This window comes from Schistocerca serialis, chromosome 7 (genome assembly GCF_023864345.2).
Source record: "Schistocerca serialis cubense isolate TAMUIC-IGC-003099 chromosome 7, iqSchSeri2.2, whole genome shotgun sequence".
Taxonomy (NCBI): domain Eukaryota; kingdom Metazoa; phylum Arthropoda; class Insecta; order Orthoptera; family Acrididae; genus Schistocerca; species Schistocerca serialis.
The window spans coordinates 102,430,560-102,454,310 of NC_064644.1; the positions used below are offsets into that span (position 1 = coordinate 102,430,560).

The window sequence follows — 23,751 nt, forward strand, 5'->3', positions numbered from 1 at the left end:
TAATACTCAACTGTAATCTGTTGTGTTGATTTATTTAAATGTCTGCAATGCAAATTTCTATAAATACCTTCGTGATGCTTTCAGTAACTTGTTTCCAGGGTAAGGTATTGTGGAGGAGATAACCCTAGTCTACCTATACAATCTGCAAGCCACTTTATGCAGTGTGGTGAAGGGTACTTCCAGTACCATTATCATTTTCCCCTTTCCCTGTTCCCTATGTGAATGGTACATGAAAAGATTGATTGTTCCGAAGCTTCCAAATAAGCTGTAATTTCTACGATTTTTTCAATGTGGTTATTTTACCAGATGTGTGTGGGATAAAGTAATCTGTTGCCCAACTCTTCTTGGAAAATACTGTCTCAGAATTTTAACAGTAAACCTCTTCATAATGGAGAATGCTTCTGCTGTAGCATCTGGCACCGGATTTTGTTCAGCATCTATGCAATGCTCTCATGCTCGAGTTGACAAGAGACTGATGACCTCTGACATACATGGAATGATGTACCTTTATCTTTCATTTGTTTGACTTTATGCACAGCCAAGTTAAAGTTATTGTTGCTGCCAGAGCTAGCAGCTCGGTATATAATAACCTACAAATTTAATTGTGTGTTCTTCCTATTATAATGTATATGCACAGATAAGTGAAATTTTGTAATCTGATATCCTTTCTGGAGTTACAGTTTTAACAGCCAACCAGGTATGCTGAAGCGCAATTTTTACTAAGACCTAGTGGACAAATTGATATATTTTCCGACACAACCAAGTCACATTTAATGTTTATAGCTGTATAATGATGACACCGACTATTCATTATTTAAATGGAAGTATTTACTTTTTCCTGTGGTATTGGAAAGGGCCTTTGGAGAAGACTTCAATAATGTAACACGAGTGGAATTTGATCGGTAGCTAATGTGATACCAGTGCTGCACAGTATCAAATAGAACACCTAATTCACATATGATTCATCTGCATATCTGTGAACATTAAGACCAATAGTCTTTGTTCTGCTGTTGTGGCAATCTCACAAGTTGCTAGTGAAGCTATGTACACTTTTACAAGCCTATAGCACTCCGTCTTCAGGCTACAAGTGGCCCATCGGGACCATCCGACCGCCGTGTCATCCTCAGCGGAGGATGCAGATAGGAGGGGCATGTGGTCAGCACACCACCCTCCCGGTCTTTATGATGGTTTTCTTTGACCAGAGCCACTACTATTCAGTCGAGTAGCTCCTCAATTGGCATCACTCAGCTGAGTGCACCTCGAAAAATGGTAACAGCGCGTGGCAGCCCTGATGATCACCCATCTAGGCACCGACCACACCCGATAGCGCTTAACTTCGGTGATCTGACGGGAACTGGTGTATCCACTGCGGCAAGGCCGTTGCCTCTTTACATCAGAATAACAATGCAGTTGCATGCTTAGATATATCAAAGGAATTTAAAGTGTGGAGGCAAAAAAGGCATATGATGAGACAAACGCAACCAACATTTTACAACTGTAACACACAACACACCTCACTACAAGACAGCTTGAATGTGTTAGTGGTATCACGATTCTTTCCACATTTCATTTCAACACTTTCACGGGAATGACTTTTGAAACTGGTAAGAGAACTCAAAATGGCATCTGTGAAAATTGAAAAATGACATGAATGCTTCTATGCAATATTTTGTATTGCTTACAAGCCATGGCAATATGCACTACTCAACAGTTGAGAATGAGGCCTACAAGGAAACACCAACAACTTTCAGTGACACGAAATGCTGAACAATATGAGCCTGTGCTGCAGCGATTCCAGATAAAACTGAACAAGCAGTATTGTTCATCTGAAATCGTGTATAATGCCCAAGAGCTACATTACGAGCTCTAGCTACAACAGTTACAATGATCAATACACGAAGCGTATCACAGTTATGTGTTTGCTTAAATTTCATGCAGTGGGGCAGATGTTTATTTTTCTCATGACATTGGGACACTGGTCTGTGGCAGCTATCTTTTCACTATTTGATCAAGTTCCTCACATGTCATGCCAGTTCTCTTTGAAGGCTCTTTCCTTTGGTACAGTAAAAAGATTTCCATAGTTATAATTAAACAAAACAAAGGTGGAATCTTAATTTGGCAAGGATAGACATTCACATGCATACAGCAGAAAAGTTATCACACTGACCATAATCACAACCACACACTGAGATATTTATTTTTAAAGATACAGTGGGTGACGAATCTTAGTGGCCTTATCCAGTATACAATCATTTATTTATTATTCATCCAGAGACAATCTTACAATTTTACAGGACTTGTCATCATAATACAATGAAAATAAGTAGCGCAAAAATATGCATACACACAGAATATATGAGCTCAGTGACTTAAAAACTGCACTGCCTCATTCTGCCAGCACCTATTACAATGTTCTTTGATACACACAGAATTTGCTCCAGATAATGTATAATAAAAACATCATTTTGGTATTCATTGCTGCAGGCATCAAGGACACCCACTGGTGACTCCTGAACCATGAACTTGACCATTATGGAACAATCTTCATGCACATTAGACACTGTATGGACAGTCTTGTACACCATCTTTGCACACAAAGAAGACAAATGGAGGTCACGTGACTTCCAAGTGGTGATACATAAATCCTTATGAGGCTTGAGGGAAAGAAGATGGACTCTTGGACCTACAGACCTGAGTGAGGTATAAAAGGGGCTCTAGTTTTAAGAGTCCGAACATCTTTAAACACTCTTTCTTCCAAAATTGAGTGTTTTTGTAAATGATAAGCTCATGTGTTCTTTTTTAAGTAATTTAAAACATTTCCTACTCTATAGTTCATTTAACACAACAGAAAAATATTTGAACCGTAATGTGTAAGAACATAAACTTTCCATATAACGTTTCATCCTCAGATCACTGTGTGTATAAATGTGTGTATTATTGTAACTGTGTTTAAATATTGCATTTTTTTCATACGATAACATGACTAACCTGCACTTATTTGTATATTTAATTGATTAATACTGTTTATTTGACCACACTGGATGTTGTATTGTAATAATTGCAAGGTCGTAAAACTGGCTTATTCCATATCCTATGGTCTGTTATCATGGCCGATATGGAATACTAAATAAATAAAATCAAAATAAATAGTTATACGCATTACAGCAAAACAATATTCTGCTAGGCCTACAGAAAAACTGTTGTAAAAGTTGTGCTTGGTGCTGGTGTTCCTTATGGGCAATAGTTTGCAGTGTCAAAAAATTGCTCACACATTCAGCAGCTTACTTGGAAAATACTGTAAATGGGTCTATGAAAAAGTACATCACAGTCACTGTTAATACTCACCATATAATGGAGATGCTGAGTCACAGATACGCACAACAAAAAGACTGTCACAACTGTTGTCACAAAGGTTGTCAGAGACTGCACACGTACGTCTATGTGTATGTGTGTGTGTGTGTGTGTGTGTGTGTGTGTGTGTGAGAGAGAGAGAGGCCTATTTATGACGAAGGCCTTACTGGCTGAAAGCTTTTTTGTGGCAGTCTTTTTGTTGTGACTATCTGCAACTCAGCATCTCCGCTATATGGTGAGCATCAACTGTCCTTTCATAATATTGTTACATTCCCCCTGGATTTTCCATTGTTTGATTTTCACTGTTAATACTCTGAAACAGCCTATTCAAGTTGAGCAACAATCTGGAAGCTGACATATATCTACTCAATGACCCACACTGGTACCCACTGCAGAGTATAGGGCAGGCAGTAGTCAGCATGGATATACATCAGGGTCTCACTGCAAACCACTGAATACTTTCTTTTTATTCACTTCATTATTCATTCATTCATGAATTTCTATTAATTAAAATATGAAGCAGAATCTTCTGGAACGCGGGACAAATCAAGGTAAATGTTGCTTTTGAAGTGATCACTGCAGAGTTTGGTTCAATGCAGCTTTCAAAGATAGTCTATCTTATGCAGACCTCATCATCTTTGCAGAGCAACTGTAACCTGCATTTACTTGGCCCCGTTTATTGTACTCTATCCCTAGATCTCCCTCTACTATTATTCCCTCCCCCAGTTTCCCTTCCTTGCCAAACAGACTATTCCTGGATGGCTTAGGATGCATTATACCAACTGAGTCCTTCCATTTGACAAGTTGTGCCATAAATTTCTTTTCTTCTCAATTTGATTCAACACATCTTCATTAGTTATCCAATCCATCCGTCTAATCTTCAACATTCTTCTGTAGCAGCACATTTCAAAAACTTATATTCCCTTCTCATCTGGACTGTTTATTGTCTATGTTTCACTTCTGCACATAGCTATAATCCAGACAAATATTTTCACAAAAAATTTTCTAGCAAATGTACAGGGTGGTCCATCTGAATTTTTGGATGAGATTATCTCAAAAACTATACATTGGGTACAATAGTGGGTAAGACAAGTTCATAAGCTCAAATGGGGACATCGAATGATACTAAACTTGACCCACAGCCCCCGCCACCTTGCGTGGGGTGGGGGGCAACTTTTACATCTTAAATGGAAACCCCAATTTTTTATTGCAGATTTGTATTCTCAATAAAAAAAAGGTAATCAAGTTTCATCTGAAACATTTTTTAAACCATTGACAGAGGGCGCTGAAATTGAGAAACATTAAAATTGGGAAAGAACTCTGATTTATTTAGAATGATCCGAGAAAGATGCATCAAATCGATGCAAAATGTGCACCGATTCTTTCATTATGCCAAATTAAGCTATACTTTCACAAAATGTATCCTACCTGCCACAGTTTTTGATGGAGGGAGGCGGAATGGTATTAAAATTTTGTTAGGGAACTCTTCACAATAGCATTACTCACCCGACTGTCGTGCTACTGTGGCCAAACTGTGAACTATGGCTCAGTACAAAGGTCGGTGCAATGCCATCAGATGTCACTTCACTTTCAGATTGTGGACCGTTAACATCAACTGACTAAAGTAAATTATTCTTTAGTGAAACATGGCTCACTATCCTCCTAATCCTCCTACAGAGATTGTTGATATGGTGTCAATTTTAGGTGAATGCCGTAACAATTACATTGCAGTTGCACAATTGTATATTGATCGTTTCCCAAACAGATGACATCCAAGCAAAAACATTATTCAAAATTGCACTCAAAGAGCTCGAAATAGATATGTGTACCGTCCACCTCGTCATCGCGAATACAATGAAAATGACGCTGTTACCCATACCGTTCTCGCCTGTGTTCAACTGGATCCTGAAATTAGTAGTCATGCAATTCAGGGACAAACTGGAATACCGAAATCAACTGTTTTGAGGATTTTTAAGGCACGCTTATCATATCACACTGACACAGGCATTAATGCCAAAAGATATGCAAATACACAAGCATTTCTGCCAATGGACCTCGGAAATGATAAGAGGTGACAATGATTTTTTTTAGATACGTTATGTTCACTGATGAAGCCACATTCAAAAACAATGGTGAATTAAATCATCATGATTGTCATTATTAGTCCCCTGTCAATCCACACTGGCACAGACCCATTGACAATCAACACAAATTGTCATTAATGGTCTGGTGTGGAATTTTAAATGGTTGCTTGATAGGACCGTATTTTTTTGGGTGAAATGTTACTGAGGAATCATATTTACAACTTCTCCGCGACTGTGGTTTCAACAGGATAGAGCAGCTCCCCATTATGTTAAAAATGTGCAGAACGTTTTAAATTTACGGTACCCTGGTCGGTGGATAGGATGCGGCGGACCAATTCAGTGGCCTCCACGTTCACCAGACCTAACATCTCCTGATTTTTACTTGTGGGGTTATTTAAAAAATATTGTCTATGAAAGACAGCACACAACCTGAAACGATACAGAGCAATGCATTCAAAGAGCATGTGCACCCATACCACAGGATGTACTGCTCAAAACTGCGGACAACTTTTGCAGACAATTGACTTTATGCATTGAAGCAAATGGGGATAATTTTGAACAATTTCTTTGTAGCTAATTTCATTAATTAAGCACGCCAAATTGTGAGAGGTAAGGGGACTCACACTAATGAAGTACCTGAACATGTGAGAGGCAAGGGGACTCTCACTAATGAAGCACCCCATGGGAACATCATTCCACTACGTCCATGTCGTCGTTCCTGGGTAACGCTAAAAGTAGGATACAGTATGTTTTGTACAAAAATAGGTTAATTTGGCATAATGAAAGAATTGGTACACACTTTTTATTAATTTGATGCGTCTTTCTTGGATGAGTCTAGATAAATAAGAGTTCTTCCACAATTTTCCTTTTTCTCTATTTCCGTGCCATCTGTCAATGGTTTAAAAAAAATGCTTCAGACAAAACTTGATTACTTTTTTATGGAGAATCCGAATCTGGAATAAAAAATGTTTTTTTTTTTGGTGGTTTTAGGGCGCACAACTTCAACGGTCATTAGCGCCCAGACTACGTTAGGAATGCACCGCGAGGCACAAGTTTAAAACAGCAACTAAAAGGGAAAACGCGATAAAAGATCGACAGGCATAGGATTAAAAAAAAAAAAAAACCACCATAATTAAATGTCCTTAGACAGGTTGGTCAATTTCATAAAACGAAGAACGCGAGCAGCTGCTCCTGGGTCATCTGCTAAAATGGTATCAAGAGTACATGGCAGGCCAAGATCAAGACGCAGTGTAGTAAAATCCGGACAGGACGTTAAAATGTGGCGGACCGTCAGCAAGTGCCCACATGGGCAGAACGGCGCCGGCGCAGCCGTCAGCAGATGGCGATGGCTGAACCGGCAGTGTCCAATTCGTAACCGGGCCAAAACTACCTCCTCCCGCCGAGAGGGGCGTGAGGAGGATGTCCAAGCCGCGGGAAGAGGTTTCAAGGCCCGAAGCTTGTTGGCCGTGAGTGCAGCCCAATCGGCATGCCACAGCGATAAAATGCGCCGACAAATGACCCTGCTACAATCTGATGAAGGGACACAACAAAAAGCTGTCCGAGGCTGGAGGACCGCAGCCTTGGCCGCGGCATCTGCAGCTTCGTTCCCAGGGATACCGACATGGCCAGGAACCCACATAAAGCTAACCGGAGAACCGTAGTCCACCAGCTGCTGAAGAGAGCGTTGGATCCAGTGCACGAAAGGGTGAACTGGATACGGATCACTGAGGCTCTGGATGGCGCTCAGGGAATCAGAGCAGATGACATAAGCAGAATGTCGGAGGCGGCAGATGTAAAGAACAGCCTGGTAGAGGGCAAAGAGCTCAGCTGTGAAGACCGAACAATGGCCATGGAGCCGGTATTTGAAACTTTGTGCCCCGACAATAAAAGAACAACCGACCCCGTCATTGGTCTTAGAGCCATCTGTATAAATGAAGGTCATATTAATGAACTTCGAACGAAGTTCGACAAAACGGGAGCGGTATACCGAACCGGGGGTAACCTCCTTTGGGAGCGAGCTGAGGTCAAGGTGAATGCGAACCTGAGCCTGGAGCCAAGGTGGCGTGTGGCTCTCGCCCACTCTAAGGGTTGCAGGGAGTGAAAAATCAAGGTGTTGAAGGAGGCGACGAAAGCGAACTCCAGGGGGTAGCAGGGCAGAGACATACAACCCATATTGACGATCGAGGGAGTCGTCAAAAAAGGAACGATAAGACGGGTGGTCAGGCATTGACAGTAGCCGACAGGCATACCGACAAAGCAGTATATCGCGCCGATAGGGCAGTGGCAATGCACCAGCTTCAGCATGATGACTCTCTACGGGACTAGTATAAAATGCTCCGATCGCAAGACGTCCATTAAACTTACCTTCCATATCCTTTGATGACACAATTACAATGTCATCAGCAAATTTGAAAGTTTTTATTTCTTCTCCTGAACTTTAAAACTCATTCCACATTTACCTTTGATTTCCTTTTACTGCTTGCACTGTATTTATCGAATAACATGGGAGAACAGGATTTAATCCTATCTCACTGCCTTCTCAATTATTGCCCCCTCCCGTAACTTCTGACTCTTATATATGCTGTTAGATTTCTACACAAGTCATACATAACATCTGGCTTCTTGTAGCTTATGACTGCTGCCTTGAGAAAATACCTAAGGGACCTGAACAAACATCTGGCAACTTCCAAGTTTCATTTGCAGATTAGTGTACTAGATCTGTTTTCACAACATTCACTATTTTGGAACTGGAATCATCCAAACAAATCCTCAAGTTGGGTGAGCCACTGTTTCTTTTCTAATGGAGCTAGAGTCCACAACTTGTCATCTTGACTTCTGCAGAACACAGAAATACCACAATGGAAGATTAGAAAACAATATTCTAAATATAATTAGGGTGTTTTATAAAATGCATTTTAACCATTAGCTGATTATTGACCATTAATCATCTACCGGTTTTTGTTATTAGCCATACTCCAGAAAGTTGTTGTTGTTGTGGTCTTCAGTCCTGAGACTGGTTTGATGCAGCTCTCCATGCTACTCTATCCTGTGCAAGCTTCTTCATCTCCCAGTACCTACTGCAACCTACATCCTTCTGAATCTGCTTAGTGTATTCATCTCTTGGTCTCCCCCTATGATTTTTACCCTCCACGCTGCCCTCCAATACTAAATTGGTGATCCCTTGATGCCTCAGAACATGTCCTACCAACCGATCCCTTCTTCTGGTCAAGTTGTGCCACAAACTTCTCTTCTCCCCAATCCTATTCAATACTTCCTCATTAACTATGTGATCTACCCATCTAATCTTCAGCATTCTTCTGCAGCACCACATTTCAAAAACTTCTATTCTCTTCTTGTCCAAACTATTTACCATCCATGTTTCACTTCCATACATGGCTACACTCCATACAAATACTTTCAGAAATAACTTCCTGACACTTAAATCTATACTCGATGTTAACAAATTTCTCTTCTTAAGAACCCCTTTCCTTGCCATTGCCAGTCTACATTTTATATCCTCTCTACTTCGTCCATCATCATTTATTTTGCTCCCCAAATAGCAAAACTCCTTTACTACTTTAAGTGTCTCATTTCCTAATCTAATACCCTCAGCATCACCCGACTTAACTCGACTACATTCCATTATCCTCGTTTTGCTTTTGTTGATGTTCATCTCATATCCTCCCTTCAAGACACCATCCATTCCGTTCAAGTGCTCTTCCAAGTCCTTTGCTGTCTCTGACAGAATTACAATGTCATCGGCGAACCTCAAAGTTTTTATTTCTTCTCCATGGATTTTAATACCTACTCCAAATTTTTCTTTTGTTTCCTTTACTGCTTGCTCAATATAGAGATTGAATAAGATCGGGGAGAGGCTACAACCCTGTCTTACTCCCTTCCCAACCACTGCTTCCCTTTCATGTCCCTCAACTCTTATAACTGCCATCTGGTTTCTGTACAAATTGTAAATAGCCATTCGCTCCCTGTATTTTACCCCTGCTACCTTTAGAATTTGAAAGAGAGTATTCCAGTCAACATTGTCAAAAGCTTTCTCTAAGTCTACAAATGCTAGAAACGTTGGTTTGCCTTTCCTTAATCTTTTTTCTAAGATAAGTCGTAAGGTCAATATTGCCTCACGTGTTCCAGTATTTCTACGGAATCCAAACTGATCTTCCCCGAGGTCGGCTTCTACTAGTTTTTCCATTCGTCTGTAAAGAATTCATGTTAGTACTTTGCAGCTGTGACTTATTAAACTGATAGTTCGGTAGTTTTCACATCTGTCAACACCTGCTTTCTTTGGGATTGGAATTGTTATATTCTTCTTGAAGTCTGAGGGTATTTCGCCTGTTTCATACATCTTGCTCACCAGATGGTAGAGTTTTGTCAGGACTGGCTCTCCCAAGGCCGTCAGTAGTTCCAATGGAATGTTGTCTACTCCTGGGGCCTTGTTTCGACTCAGGTCCTTCAGTGCTCTGTCAAACTCTTCACGCAGTATCGTATCTCCCATTTCATCTTCATCTACATCCTCTTCCATTTCCATAATATTGTCCTCAAGTGCATCGCCCTTGTATAGACCCTCTATATACTCCTTCCACCTTTCTGCTTTCCCTTCTTTGCTTAGAACTGGGTTTCCATCTGAGCTTTTGATGTTCATACATGTGGTTCTCTTATCTCCAAAGGTCTCTCTAATTTTCCTGTAGGCAGTATCTATCTTACCCCTAGTGAGATAAGCCTCTACATCCTTACATTTGTCCTCTAGCCATCCCTGCTTAACCATTTTGCACTTCCTGTCGATCTCATTTTTGAGACGTTTGTATTCCTTTTTGCCTGCTTCATTTACTGCATTTTTATATTTTCTCCTTTCATCAATTAAATTCAATATTTCTTCTGTTACCCAAGGATTTCTACTAACCCTCTTCTTTTTACCTACTTGATCGTCTGCTGCCTTCACTACTGCATCCCTCAGAGCTACCCATTCTTCTTCTACTGTATTTCTTTCCCCCATTCCTTTCAATTGTTCCCTTATGCTCTCCCTGTAACTCTGTACAACCTCTGGTTCTTTCAGTTTATCCAGGTCCCATCTCCTTAAATTCCCACCTTTTTGCAGTTTCTTCAGTTTTAATCTACAGGTCATAACCAATAGATTGTGGTCAGAGTCCACATCTGCCCCTGGAAATGTCTTACAATTTAAAACCTGGTTCCTAAATCTCTGTCTTACCATTATATAATCTATCTGATACCTTTTAGTATCTCCAGGATTCTTCCAGGTATACAACCTTCTTTTATGATTCTTAAACCAAGTGTTAGCTATGATTAAGTTGTGCTCTGTGCAAAATTCTATCAGGCAGCTTCCTCTTTCATTTCTTAGCCCCAATCCATATTCACCTACTACGTTTCCTTCTCTCCCTTTTCCTACACTCGAATTCCAGTCACCCATGACTATTAAATTTTCGTCTCCCTTCACTATCTGAATAATTTCTTTTATTTCATCATACATTTCTTCAATTTCTTCGTCATCTGCAGAGCTAGTTGGCATATAAACTTGTACTACTCTAGTAGGTGTGGGCTTCGTATCTATCTTGGCCACAATAATGCGTTCACTATGCTGTTTGTAGTAGCTTACCCGCATTCCTATTTTCCTATTCATTATTAAACCTACTCCTGCATTACCCCTATTTGACTTTGTGTTTATAACCCTGTAGTCACCTGACCAGAAGTCTTGTTCCTCCTGCCACCGAACTTCACTAATTCCCACAATATCTAACTTTAACCTATCCATTTCCCTTTTTAAATTTTCTAACCTACCTGCCCGATTAAGGGGTCTGACATTCCACGCTCCGATCCGTAGAACGCCAGTTTTCTTTCTCCTGATAACGACATCCTCTTGAGTAGTCCCCGCCCGGAGATCCGAATGGGGGACTATTTTACCTCCGGAATATTTTACCCAAGAGGACGCCATCATCATTTAATCATACAGTAAAGCTACATGCCCTCGGGAAAAATTACGGCCGTAGTTTCCCCTTGCTTTCAGCCGTTCGCAGTACCAGCACAACAAGGCCGTTTTGGTTATTGTTACAAGGCCAGATCAGTCAATCATCCAGACTGTTGCCCTTGCAACTACTGAAAAGGCTGCTGCCCCTCTTCAGGAACCACACGTATGTCTGGCCTCTCAACAGATACCCCTCCGTTGTGGTTGTACCTACGGTACGGCTATCTGTATCGCTGAGGCACGCAAGCCTCCCCACCAACGGCAAGGTCCATGGTTCATGTAAGGAGGACTCCAGAATGTAGGATACAACAAATTAGTCGTTGTACCCTACATCCTGGATGATGGTTAATGACAAACTGGTAGATGGCTAATGGGACAATAAACAGCTGACTGACAGTTAAATGCATTTTATAAAATACTTTATGGCTGTTGAACCTCACCCTATGGAAACATTATAAATCAGGGCGGTTATTGTATGGCATTTTTTAAAATTTTTGATACTGTTTCATGGGCAACAGCACCCCTTCCCCTCCTTCAGGTTGGTTTCATTTCATGAAAAAATTAGTTGTGTGAAATATGTACTAAGTAGAATAAGGAGAGGATGTGCCCCTGAAAATTCAGAAAAAAAGAAAGAAAGCCTTCAACAGAGAAAAATATTACTTCTGTAAAGTACAGTCACTAAGAAGTTAATGTAGAATGGTTTTTAAAAACAGTATACTTGACATGATTTTATTTTCCTGTGACCCCATGACACAATGATGAGAAGGCAAAGTGATCCGAGGCCTTCCTTTTTATGGCCCAGCCAGCACCACTCCAGACACCTTTCACTTTTGACTAAGTTAATTTATTGTTCGGGTATTACTCGAAGAAATACATGGCAGCAAACTGTCAACAGGATCTTAACGGTTTTCTTTTACAATTTGAGGTTGTGCAAATTAACTACGTGTCAAATTGAAACAGTAGCTGTAGAGCAAATGATGATTTATCAGCAAAAGCAAAAACTGTCACAGGAGCTAAGAAAAAACATACCAAATTTAGAAACTTTGTACAAACAATGGAGTCAACTAAAAAAACGGTGGTGGGGAGCTGGAAATCATCGGAAGTTCACAGGGGATAAGAAAATGAGGTTTCCAAAAACTTGAGGACTAGCACATGTTAATGGCTAGAGGAAGATAACCCATTTGTGATAAATCATTGAATTAAAGGAGGGCCAACATTTGTGCATAGAACTGACCGCAAGTCATTTTAGAAAGAAAGCTAGTAAGTTAACTGGGACAGGCCTAATGAGTAAGAGAAGCAAACCTGAAATTCTGTGATTATGTAATTGTGATAAAAATTTTATGAGTAAATTGATTTGAACATTAAGTAAAATCTACCAATACTTTAATTCTGATAGTGTCACCCATTTTGTCATCTTAATTACTCTCTGAAAGAGCAAGAAAATATCTTTGAAACTCTTGCTGAATGGTGTTTCCAGTCATACCTTCAAGCACTAGTTTCTGGCACATCAAATAAAGACTCTTTTAGACACATTTTTAGAAACATTATCAGGAAACGATCTCTTTGTATTTACCCTGTAGGCATCAGATATGGAAGTACTACGGAATGGAGAACCACCTGAAGTTCTCTGAGGCTATATGTATTATGATCATGAACTGCTCTACAGGCAGTTCACTTGAAGAGGCATGGGCACCTCTAAAAAGGCCATTCACAGAAACTGGAAACAAAAACATAAGCACAAAGAGGATAGGTGCGAAAAAACCATGGGTAACAGAAGAAATACTTCAGTTGGTAGATGGAAGAAGAAAGTATAAAAATATTCACAGAAATTCAAGATTAAAGAAATACAAGTCACTTAGGAACAAAATAAGCAGGAAGTGCATGGAAGCTATGAGGAAACGGCTGTATGAAAAATGTGAAGAAATCTGAAAAGAAATTACCGTTGAAAGGACTGACCCAGGATACAGAAACGTAAAAACAACCTTTAGTGAAATTAAAAGCAAGGTTGGTAATATTAAGAGTGCAATGGGAATTACAATATTAAATGCAAAGGAGGAAGCAGATAGGTGGAAAGTGTATACTGTAGGCCTCTATGACAGGGAAGACTTCCTGAAAAGATGATAGAAGAAGAAACAGGAGCTGATATAGAAGAGTTAAGGGATCAAGTATTAGAATCAGAATTTAAAAGAGCTTTGGAAGATTCAAGATCGAATAAGGCAGAAGGGATAGATGACATTCCACCAGAATTTCTAAAATTGTTGGAGGAAGTGGCAACAAAATGACTATTCATGTTGGTGTGTAGAATTTATGAGTCTGCCAAAATACCATCTGACTTTTGGGAAAAATTATCCACACAATTTCAAAGACTGCAAAAGCTGAAAAGTGTGGGAATTGTCACAAAATCAGCTTAAAAGCTCATGCATTCAAGTTGCTGACAAGAATCATACACAGAAGAATCAAAAAGAAAACTGAGAATGTTTTAGTTTGGCTTTAGGAAAGATAAAGGCACCAGAGAGGCAATTCTGACTTTGCGGCTGATAATGGAGACAAGACTAAAGAAAAATCAAGGCACCTTCATAGGATTTGTCGACCTGGAAAAGTATTTGACAATGTAAAATGGTGCAAGATGTTCAAAACTGTGAGGAAAATAGGGGTGGCTATAGGGAAAGACAGGTAATATACAATACATACAAGAGCCAAGAGGGAACAGTAAGAGTGGAAGACCAAGAACAAAGGGCTCAGACTAAAAAGGGTGTAAGATAAGGATGTAGTCTTTCACACCTACTATCCAAACTAAGCACTGACGAAGCAATGACAGAAATAAAAGAAAGGTTCACAAGTCGGATTAAAATTCAATGTGAAAGAATACAAATGATAAGATTCATTGACGACATCATTATGCTCAGTGAAATTGAAGAAGAATTACGGCTTTGCTGAATGAATTGAACAGTCTAATGAGTACAGAATATGGACTGAGAGTAAATCAAAGAATGATGAAAGTAATGAGAAGCAGCTGAAATGAGAGCAGCAAAAAACTTAACATCAGCATTGGTGATCACAAGAGAAGTAGACGAAGTTCAGGTATTCTGCTGTCTAGGCAGAAAATAATCCATGATTGACGGAGCAAGGACATAAAACACAGCTTAGCACAGGCAAAAAGTGCAGTCCTAGTCAAGAGAAGTCTACTAGTATCAAACATACGCCATAATTTCAGGAAGAAGTTTGTGAGACTTTACATTTGGAGCACAGCATTGTATGGTAATGAAACATGGACTGTGGGAAAACCAGAACAGAAGAGAAAGGATTGGGTTCTCTGGAGAAATGGTGAGGAAAGAAATACTTGGAAAACACTGACAAGAAGACACCGCAGAATAACTTCCATGGTTCTAGAGGGAGCTGTAGAGGGCAAAAGCTGTAGAGGAAAACAGAGAAAGGAATACATCCAGCAAATAACTGAGGACAGAGGTCACAAGTGCTACTCTGAGATAAGAGGTTGGCACACGAGAGGAATTTGTGGCGGAACATATCAAACCAGTCAGAAGACTGACGGCTTTAAAAGAAAAAAAAAAGAAAGAGAGTCAAACTGATATTGCCATGAGCCCAAGAAAGCACTGCAGGTGATTTTGTGCTGTTAGCAAAGGCACTCGCGTCAATCACATGTTGCCATAGCCCATTAACATCATTTCACCATACTGTCCTAATGGATACATTCATTGCACGTCTCACATTGATTTCTGCAGTTATTTCACATTGTGTTGCTTGTCTGTCAGCACTGAAACTCCAAACAAATGCTGCCGCTCTTGGTCATTATGTGAAGGCTGCAGGCCACTGTGTTGTCCTTGGTGAGAGGTAATGGCTGAAGTTTGGTATTCTTGGCACACTCTTGACACTGTGGATCTTGGAATATTAAATTCCCTAATGAACTTCAAACCTGAATGTCCCATGTGTTCAGCTCCAACTACCATTCTGCATTCAGAAGCTGTTAATTCTGTCATGCAGCCATAATCAAGTCGGAAATCTTATAACATGAATCACCTGACTACAAATGACAGCAGCGCCAATGTACTGCTCTTTTATACTTTGTGTATGCAATACTATCACCACCTGTATGTGCGCATATCGCTATCCAATGACTTTTGTCTCATCCATGTAGATAATTGCATCATATGCAAAATTTCTGAGGTTGTTATTAATATACAACATGAACAGTGAGAGTATCAATACAATGCGCTGGGGCATTTCTGAAGCTATATCTATGTCTGCTGATGGCTTTCTGTCCAAGCTGCATCCTTGATACCAAGGAATCCTCAGTTCAGTCACAAATATAATTTGACACACCATATGATCATACTTTATTTCATAAACTTTGCTATGGTACCAATTCAAGTGCTTTTAGGAAATCAAGACATACTGCATTTGCATGAATGCCTTGGGCCACAGTTTTTAGGATGTGATATCAGAAGCATGTGAATTGTGTTCTGCATAACTGATGTTTTGGGAATACATGCTGGTTAGCATGGAGGAGGTCATTCTGTCTGAGATACCTCATTATGTCTGAGCTCAAAATATTTTGTAATATTCTATGACAGATGGGCATCAATGACATTGGACGGCAGTTCTGTGGATCACTTCTGCTGCCCTACTTGTTTAAATGTGACCTGTGCTTTCTTCCAATTACTGTATCTGCTTCTGTATATATGCTAATAGGGATTCCATTGAGCCCTTGAGCATTGTTCAATTTTAGTGATGTAAGATGTTTCTCAACACCACTGACAAAAGCACTTACTTCAGCAGCCTCCCTTTTAAAGGAATATTTTTACTTTCAATCTTCTACCCTCAATTTTAGTTCCCAACTTGTCCAAAGGTGTCTGGACACTAACTTTGATGCCCATGACAGCCTATATGTAAGAACAGTATTTCTTTGGATCTTGTGGTAAGATTCTACTATGGTAGTCATAAAAGGCTTTACGCATTGCCCTTTTCACATTCATTCACTACTATCTCTCTATCCTTTGTACTTTGGTAATCATTGTTGCTAAAACTCGACAATTACCACATGGTTACTGGTACCAGTTCCAATATAGAAATCCTCAAAGAGGTCATATCTATATGATGCCCTCAGATGTAATACATTTCTGTTATGAGTGGGCTTCCAAACTATTTGTCCTAGACAGTTTCAGAGGAAACATTTATTGTTGTTGAAAAGGACTTTTGTCATGCCCACCACTTCAAAAACTTGAACTAACCCAATTTGATTGTGGGGTGATAAAAATTCTCTCCAATGATGACAGTACAATCAGGGACTTGTATTAGTGAACCGAGGTTTTCACACAAGATTACAGTTACGTCTGGTGGTGAATCTGCTGCTTAATAGCAAGATCCAGTTTCAAGTCACATCCAACCTTTAGTCTGAGTCTTGCCCAAACAACTTCACATGCAACTTCAGTTTCTCTCTTGGTGGATCTGCATTGGACTACTGCCACAAATACACTACTTTCATTTACCACTGGCCAATCCTTTTGACACACAGTTGGATTTATCCTATAAATGTAACTATAAACATAAGGGTTACATTTAGCACCTTTCTGTACCTAGTTTTATGTGAGCTCCATTGCATTTTAAGTGGCAATTGAAATTGTGGCACTTTGTTGCAAATTCTATGATTTTAATAGTTCAATAGTTCTGAGATTCATAAAGCTATCACTATCTAGACTGGATGTAGAGTCACAGAATCTAAAAAACCCTTTTGTGTGTACCAGAAATACGAGTACAATTGGCTACGAGGGTAGCAAGCTCTTATGTTTAGTGTAACCCTGAGAAATTTAGGATGGACATTACAGGTCTCAATCCTATGGCAGAAGTCAAGAAGGTCAACTCCTTCCTTGTTACTGAACCTTGAATGCAGCTGGTTAAAGCCTCCCAGTCAATCTATACCCCGGTGGCCATTATCAGTTTTGGTGACAATGCTGCCGACTGTCAGCTCTGTGGGAATTCAGTTAGCAAGACTGGTGTTCTTAGTCTTCTCTGCCAGTCATTGTAATGATCCAAGTATGTCCTCAAAATGCGGGTGAATGGTATAATTTGTTTTCACATGTACCAGAGTATATAGCTAGTTGCACCCTGCTCTTTTAATGGCTACTGGAACTCTCTTCAATACGTGCAATACGGCCGCCAAGGCACACACTACAAGTGCACAAGGTGATCCTTCTCATCCCTTGCAGCCAATTACATATGGGGTACCACTATTCACTGTAAGTTTGAACTGCTTATGATTGACAGTCAACTACTCTTCTGTGTTTGCTTGCTATTAACAAACCAAAATCTTTCTTGAAACTAGTAAGTGAAAGGCACTAGGAATATTATCATATGGTAGCATATATGGTCAGTCTGACAATACAAAAATTAGTGAATTAAGAACTTTCAACAAAATGAATTCCTGAATGCCTGAAAAAGAGTAAGCCTGCAACTACTTATAAGCATGGTGATATGAAAATTCTACAAATTATAAGTCAATTACTACTACATCCATCTTGCCTAAAATAGTGGGAACTGTCACGAAAAATTGTATGTTACATTTTACAGAGTAGAATAACATACTCAAAGAGGCACAGCATACTTCTGGAAAACTGCAGATATATCACGACAGCAGCAGTTAACATTGCAGGCAATGTAACTGTGGCATTAGATCAGCAAAGAGAAGTCTGGGGCAATTTTCCTCGTCCATGCTAAAGCATTTGATTGTGTATGTCACATCATAATAATACATAAACTAATACTGTCATGGTACCAGAGGAATAGCAACTGAAATAAAAGAGTATTTTTTTCTGGAAAAGAGAGACCCAAGTGTGGAAGTCAAGCATAAAATAAATGATGCTATTAATTTATTACTGGTGTGCATTCAGGATCAGTAATTCCGTAGCAACAAATTCAGAGAAGTTCATATTTTGACTGTCCACTCACTTCACATATTCACAACAATAATGTACTTGAAAACAAATAGATACATTATCAGAATACGGGAAATAAGGATGTTTATTTTGTTCATAGAGAGCAACATAATTTAACTGAAAACGACCCCACAATTTTGGGTGCAGCCTTTACAATAAACTAACATACAAAATATAATGACGAGATAACTCCCATAGTCAGAATTAAATTAAGAAGCTATTAGGTCCCATCTTGTCTATGTAGTCTAAAACAGTTCCTAAGGCTAGACATTAGAGAGGAACATATTCAAATTACAAATTATTAAGATCACTCTGGATCCATAAACCAAGAAATGTAAGTATGCAGTGTCATTATTTGTTTATATAAGAATGGTCCCACGGTTGTTATTCTCGTGCGCGTGTTCCAAGTAGTGCTGAAGTAATGAAGCAGCCAAAAAGTAGAATTGTGATTATGAGTCAGTAGATTGGTGTTTATTTCCAAGTATGGTTTAATTGTGGTTTATCTTGATTAGTGTATGTTTGTGAAATGTGTATTAAGTACTGCAGATATAATACCAAGTGAGGGGTAACAGAGAGCACCTAGCCTGCACCTCGCCACCCCGCTCTTTGCTACCGAAAAAACCCCACTTCGCAAACTGCACACACACACCTTGCCCCACCAAAGAAACAGGCATCATATCAATTTTTAAGGTAGCTGAAAAATGGATACTGAGTAGCAGCACGTGTACTCAGTCATTTGCCAAGAAATCTAAAGCACTATGTTGAGGACATTTTCCACACTGTAGGCGGGTATGCGACATCTACAGCCACCTTAGGTTTTCCAGACATTTTCATCAACATGACAGTGGAAACAAGTACAAGATATGTTTGGATCAATAAGACCAGATATGCATAGTAATTGTTATGCTTATGCCATCAATTTGATCCCATCAGCAGATCTCTAGAATCATACAGAACAATTCTGATGGGTACTACAAACATTTGGCCATATATTTTACCTATGTACCAATTTAAGGAGTCTGTACATTAGGTATAAGTAGCTAAGGTAGTGCAACTGTTCTGTAATGTAATCCAAGGAGAATTAAATTACAGATACTGAACTTTATGATCGAATGAGTACATTACACATCCTTATTTGAGAGCTTTATGAGAGACATGGGGCAGAGGATTTTATAACATATTTAATTACAATTTCATAATATCTAATGTGATAGAAACAATAATTTTATACATTTGAGTTGCGTAAAATTGCTTAAGTTATGTGATTTGAAATGCTGAGCATTTTATCAAGATTTTATTCGAAATATAAAAAACCTGTAAGTTCCCTGAATGAAATTTTCAGTCTGCAGCACAGTGCGCATTGGTGCAAAACTTCCTGGCACATTAAAACTGTGTGCCAGACCGAGACACGAACTCGGGATCATTAGCTATACTTCTACCAGTACCTTGTCTTCTTCCTTATGAACTTCACAGAAGCTCTATTGAAAAACTTCCACGACTACCACTCATGGAAGAAAGGATATTATGGAGACATGGCTTAGCCACAGCCTTGGGGACATTTCCACAATGAAATTTTCACCCTGCAGCGGAGCTCCTGAGTTCAAGTCTTAGTCTGGCACACAGTTTTAATCTGCCAGGAAGTTTCATATCCTAATTACGTTTGTAATCCCAAGGAGGTTGACTGGAGTCAGACTCATTCCTGAACTTTCACAAAAAAAGGTAGGCCTAGTTCCTTTATAAATAAAATTTTCTAAAGATGATGTTAAACTTATCTCACGACTGACTGCAGCAGTATGCCATTCTCAGCTGCTTGGAAATGCATTAATTATTAATATTTGAATACATTTTATTCTCTATTTTGTTATTTTTTTACTTTTATTCATAGAGATTTCACTAAGACAACAAAGTATACAACACCATGGAACTATAAAAACTACATCATCCCATGGAGAAAACAAATCATAATAACAACAAGAGCCGATGATTAGAGTGCACCAATGTTAAGCATATATGCTTCTATATTAATTATTGTAAGCTTGGATATTAATTCAAGCTGTTTACCACCCACAGTAACATAGGGGCCTATTATGAAAAATCTCCCTGCCCCCTCCCCTCCCTGAAACAACTATTGCTAAAGAACACAAGACTTGTCTTAACCAACTTTCTCCCTTGCCCTTTCTTTTACCATTGTATTACCTCAATTATTCTATCAAAAGCAAATATTTAAATTCAACAAAAGTTTTAAACATTTTTGTGTGTCAGTTCTGTTTCAAGTGCCTATTTCTATGACAGCTACATGTACACACTTACCCCAAACATTGTTACAAACTGGTTAATGTAGGTATACACACAGAATGATCAGTGAACATTTTCATAACTTAAAAACCTCTGGAGAGAGCGGAAAGTATTTTACAGCTATTGGTCAGAGTGTACTATCTGTCACAGTACTGTGGTTGCAAGTACAAACATACAGGTAGCAATACTTTTACCCAACACAGAGACACATAAATCAGGTGTGTAATATGCTCTACTCAGGAAACTATCCACAACATAAAAGCTTTAAAGTGGGTGTGAAAGAAAGTGTAATAGCTGCACACTGTCTGAAACAAAGTTTTGTATGTATAAATCATTGCGAAAATAGGTTTCATGCAAGGGGGCAGTGAGTCTAAAACTATGTAACTATGTGAGCACATACCATAAAGCTTATCGATGCCTTTACAAGACTTGATGAGCGATTCTACTTTTTTTGGTAGTCCAAAGAACGGACCATCAAGACGACTTAGATCTTTGCTACTGTCCATGCTTATGTTTTCGTTACAAAACAGTTTTGGTGTTACAGGTTTCTGCGCATTCATAACCAATGCTTGTCGTATTTTTTCTTGCATTGTGATAGCCGGCGTTTGCTCTAGGCCTATACATTTAGATTTATTTTCATTTAGTACACTGTGAATCATAGATTCATTGGTCCAGTTAATGGACAAATCTTTCAAATTATCATGTATTTCATTATGATTAACTATTCTTTGTTCAGTATCATTGGCACATTCAAATTCTGCTGCGTTGGATGCACATGTATCAAAGCCTTGACTTGCGAACACGTTTTTAAGTTCGTCATGTATCTCATCAGTACCTGTTTCTTTAGTCTCGACGACACCGAGATCTATGGCCTGTAAAACAGAATCATCTTGGGTAAGCATCTGCTTTTGTGTGAAACTAATAGTTTCAGTCGAAATGCTGGAGCACAAGTTGCCATTTACATTTTTAAATAATTTCTCTCTTAATCTTCTAGTTACTGGAGATTTTTTTGTAACGGTTCGTTTCTGCTTCGAATTTCTTATAGGCGTTATATTCTCGATCAATGTACTAAATAGAGCCTGATCTGTTTTAAGCAGCTGCGACACGTTTCCAGTTTCTTTAGTCTGTTGTGAAACTCTTCGTTTGCTTTTGTATTCTACTGAGTCATTAACAGTGCTCCTTTTCCTTCGAGGGGTGGATTCTGATAGAGGTAAGACTGTTGTCGTTGGCAACTGGCACATAGAAATGTCAAGAATATTAACCTGCGTTCCTTCTAGTACAGCCTCTTCGCACTTTCCCAAATTAGAACACGATTTACTTTTACTGCTCCACTTAACGTACCCCATATCAATATTTGCTTCTTTATGTCGAATATTTAACTTCATAATCTTCTGGTCAGTCATTTTCGTAATTAATTTGATGCACAGAACACATTATCACACAAAACCACAGTTCAAAACACTAACTTCGGCCTTCATCGGCACAGTATACCGGCAATATGTTGTCATAATTTCAAATCTTAAGTTCTTCACTGTCACAACTATTTGTCCTTCAGCTCAGTTTTTAAACTACACTACGGGCAATCAGTTATCGATGATCAAATAATTCACACGACTTTTTTTAACTCATACGCAACGATTTACCAACTTCAAGCCCATACCTCCCGCCTTCTTTGTAAATGGTGTCGGCAGGCGGCGCGGTAGTCGCAAACAAATGAACCACATCTAATTCAAAGTGAGTTGTCATCGAGTATTCTATCACAAGTGAGATATGGCATAGGCTACAGAACCTCAAAAAGCTTGCATGTCGTTGACTTTTCTGATACTTATTGTACAACAGTTTTGTGATCAACGCTCAAGAAATAGGGCTACCAAATAATTGCAACTTCCTTTGGCGTCTCTCTCACTTCTGTCTTAAGTAACGTCACATTATTTAATAGTAGACGAATATCCTGCATTACCTTACTTTTATGGCAATACACATATTAGTTTTCATATGATCACTTCCAGAATTGTCACCGGTTTGTTTGAATGTGAATAGTAATTCTATATCATGAAAGCATTCGTGTTAATCTAAAAAACTACGGTGTAGTAAGAGTATGCTTAATTTTCGTTTTGTCGTTTGTTGGATGTGCGGTGCAACAACCAAGAATTACACCTGATTAGGCATTTGTTGGAGATTGCATAAGTCAACTACAAGCGTGTCAGGTAATGCGCAATCATTTTGTTTGAAATTAGTGAGAGATTGTTATTAATTTTTTTATTTCCTCGAGAATGTGCCCAATTTTTTTTATAAGCTAAATTAAACTTCACGAGAACTACTGCTGGCGCAAATAAGCATCACAACAAATTGATGACGCGCTTGTATACAAAAACAGACATACATTGCTTCGTTTCTGTAAGACGTTAAGAAATGAGAACATTCTTTTGAATATGGGGTCTCTCAGCTCAGATGAATGGAAATTTTCTAAGTATTTTGCAGCGAAAAAAGAAAAGAATTGTTTTTTTCTGAAAAACGATCTGCTTGCTTTCAGTCTTAAGTATCAGCTAAAATTTAAGAATTTTTCCCACAGAAAAGTCTGTAGTCTCGTGCTCAGGAGCAACGACACGGTGGTAATGATTTGAATAAGCCGCTAGACCTCACGGTAACAGCGAATGTACGACTTTATAGTTCCACGAGCGGCCACTAGTGGCTCTCGCTACTTTCAGCGTTAGCGTCTGTGGTAACACTGTGGGAAGCGCGCCAGTCTCCGTTTACGACTGTTGTACGGGCGAATCCGCTGGTGCTTACATTTTTTATCTTGTGCGGGAGTGAGTGGTTTTTCGCACATGCACGTTTTCGAACATCCGATGCCGCGGCCGGCATATGATGCGGAAAAGCAGGTACAGCTTTTACTGCTAATCTTCTTTTATGGATAAAAGACTAAAATTATGAAACGGAATATGTGCTGATTTGCTTGAACGTGTAATAAACCAGGGAAAAGTGTCTTAAATACCGAGAGAATATACCGGAAACGAAGCTGTTGTCATGTAAAAATTATTTAAATGGTGAAAGCAGGTAGCTGTTTAGTTTTCTCTTTTCTCAA

At 39.1% G+C, this 23,751-nt stretch overlaps 1 protein-coding gene across 1 annotated transcript in view; it reads right to left on the reverse strand.

Moving 5' to 3' along the window:
• LOC126412252 (helicase POLQ-like) overlaps window positions 1-22,346 on the reverse strand; it is a 117,109-nt gene extending 94,763 nt beyond the window's left edge. The window contains exon 1 of the mRNA XM_050081754.1: window positions 21,067-22,346. Within this exon, the coding sequence (XP_049937711.1) occupies window positions 21,067-22,069 (1,003 nt within the window). The 5' untranslated portion in view covers window positions 22,070-22,346. The remainder of the gene's footprint in view (window positions 1-21,066) is intronic.
• Between the last annotated feature and the right edge of the window lie 1,405 nt (window positions 22,347-23,751).